The 1,863-nt window shown below is 31.5% G+C and overlaps 1 protein-coding gene across 1 annotated transcript; it reads right to left on the minus strand.

Moving 5' to 3' along the window:
- Window positions 1-492: 492 nt before the first annotated feature.
- Window positions 493-1,284, minus strand: LOAG_15170 (helix-loop-helix DNA-binding domain-containing protein). Its single transcript, XM_020448903.1, has 2 exons — window positions 1,155-1,284; window positions 493-822 (listed from the first exon to the last, which is right to left on the minus strand). The coding sequence occupies exon 2, from the start codon at window positions 810-812 to the stop codon at window positions 594-596; it is 219 nt and encodes a 72-aa protein (XP_020300981.1). The 5' UTR covers window positions 813-822; window positions 1,155-1,284; the 3' UTR covers window positions 493-593.
- Window positions 1,285-1,863: the final 579 nt, after the last annotated feature.

Consider the following 1,863-nt stretch of genomic DNA (forward strand, 5'->3'; position numbering starts at 1 on the left):
AACACATGCTGGCAATTGACAGTACACATTGATCACAGATTCAGAATGATTGCTTCAATCGGGATTCCGTGAAAATTTATTGAATCAGCAAAACTCAATCAGGACAAACATATTTTCTTCAAAATCTTTTGCTTACACAAATTCAAATGATATTATTGTTTGGGCGAAAAGCTAGCACCTATTATTTTCAGGTCTAAATTATCTAAAACCCAACAACAACGGCAAAACTATGCGACATTAAAGTGGGAAACATATGCAACCTGACAATTTTGATGACAACAATATGTTAATGAAGATGAAATGACGAAAGACTCAGATCGATTAAAGTGAGAAAATATATTTCGGTAAGGAAAAAAGATTAAGAGTTAACACCTTGGAAACTCAGAAGGAGCAGAAAAATTTCAAATCTGATGCCTCTTTTTTTCAATCTTCTCCTTTCATCTCACTTTTCAAAAAATACCAAAAGTAAATGCTGGTCATTCATATATACCACTGCCTACCAAATTTGGATGACCTATTACTGCATCATTTAACAATGGTTAGAAATTCGATCTATGATAATGTCAATCAGATGACATAGTCTGTTACATTTATTATTGCGACAATTCCTTTTGAATGTATTCTTGCAGTGCATTCGGATCGTTCAACATACCGGCATGTGTTGCCAAATATATTAACATCGATGAAGCATTCGTTCTCACAGTGGACAGTTGGAAATTCGCCTGCAACCAGTTACTCGTTTCAGCTAAGGCTCTATCCGACGGTAGTTGACTAAGTCTTTCGATTAATGTCTCCATCAGTGGTTGCATCATTTTTCGCCATCTGAAAATCTTACATCTGTTTGAAAATAACTTTCATAAATAATAAACATAAACTAATCCATTATTATTTATCTTAAACTGTTATCTTCAACAAACAATATACTTTATCCGATTATGCGCTAAAATGCGACGTAATTTGGTCGTCTTTTACTCCGATATTACCTGGCGAATAAATGGAAATAAATAATTGAATGTAACGATGACTTATTTAAGCAATTTCAAATTTTCACAATTTTTTCTTTCTCTTTTACTGGTCATTTGAAACTCGATTTATTCACAACAAAATAACAATCGCATTATACATGTGAAAGTCGACTATATACAAAAACTTACAACCCAAAAACGGTAATCCTGACGTGCCCTTTCCTTTGTATATCGTTCTAAAAATTGTTCCATCTCAGCTTTCTGACTGATCGTACTTGTAGCAGTTCGTGATGATGATGGTAAAGAAGCTTGGAGTGATCTGTAAAAATAAAAGTTAATTTTAAGCTACTTTTTCCACCTCTTCTTGAACTGATTCACATTTTTAATACCTCAAAATTTCAAGTGTCATAATTTCATAATTGTTTGTTGTGGCTTTACGGATTCATATATGTGCAACTAAATAAATGAAAAGACATACAATGAAGTTATTTCGAACAATCATTAAGTATACCTTAACATGAATAAAAACGAAATCAATTAATAATTATACGAACATAACCTATTAGCAATTTTGAATTAAATTGAAAAATAAAACATCTGCTATAAATTATCTTCCGCAGAAAACCTTTCATATAAAATTTTAATTTTAATTTTTTTAAACAAATACAAAAAAAAAACAAAACGAAAAGAAGAACGAACGACAATTTTATCATTTAATTGTTGTATATCACGATTTATTTGTCTTATTTTTCCTTCATTCATCGCAATTCCCATTCGCCATTCTCGTATTTGTCCAGCGGCATATGACAAAATTTCACTATCTTCTAGTTCTCCATTATCACCCAAGTTTATTTCATTTAACAAACATTCAAGCCCATTTTCAAATTCCCAATCACTG

The sequence above is a fragment of the Loa loa genome (assembly GCF_000183805.2).
Source record: "Loa loa unplaced genomic scaffold supercont3.1585, whole genome shotgun sequence".
Classification (NCBI taxonomy): domain Eukaryota; kingdom Metazoa; phylum Nematoda; class Chromadorea; order Rhabditida; family Onchocercidae; genus Loa; species Loa loa.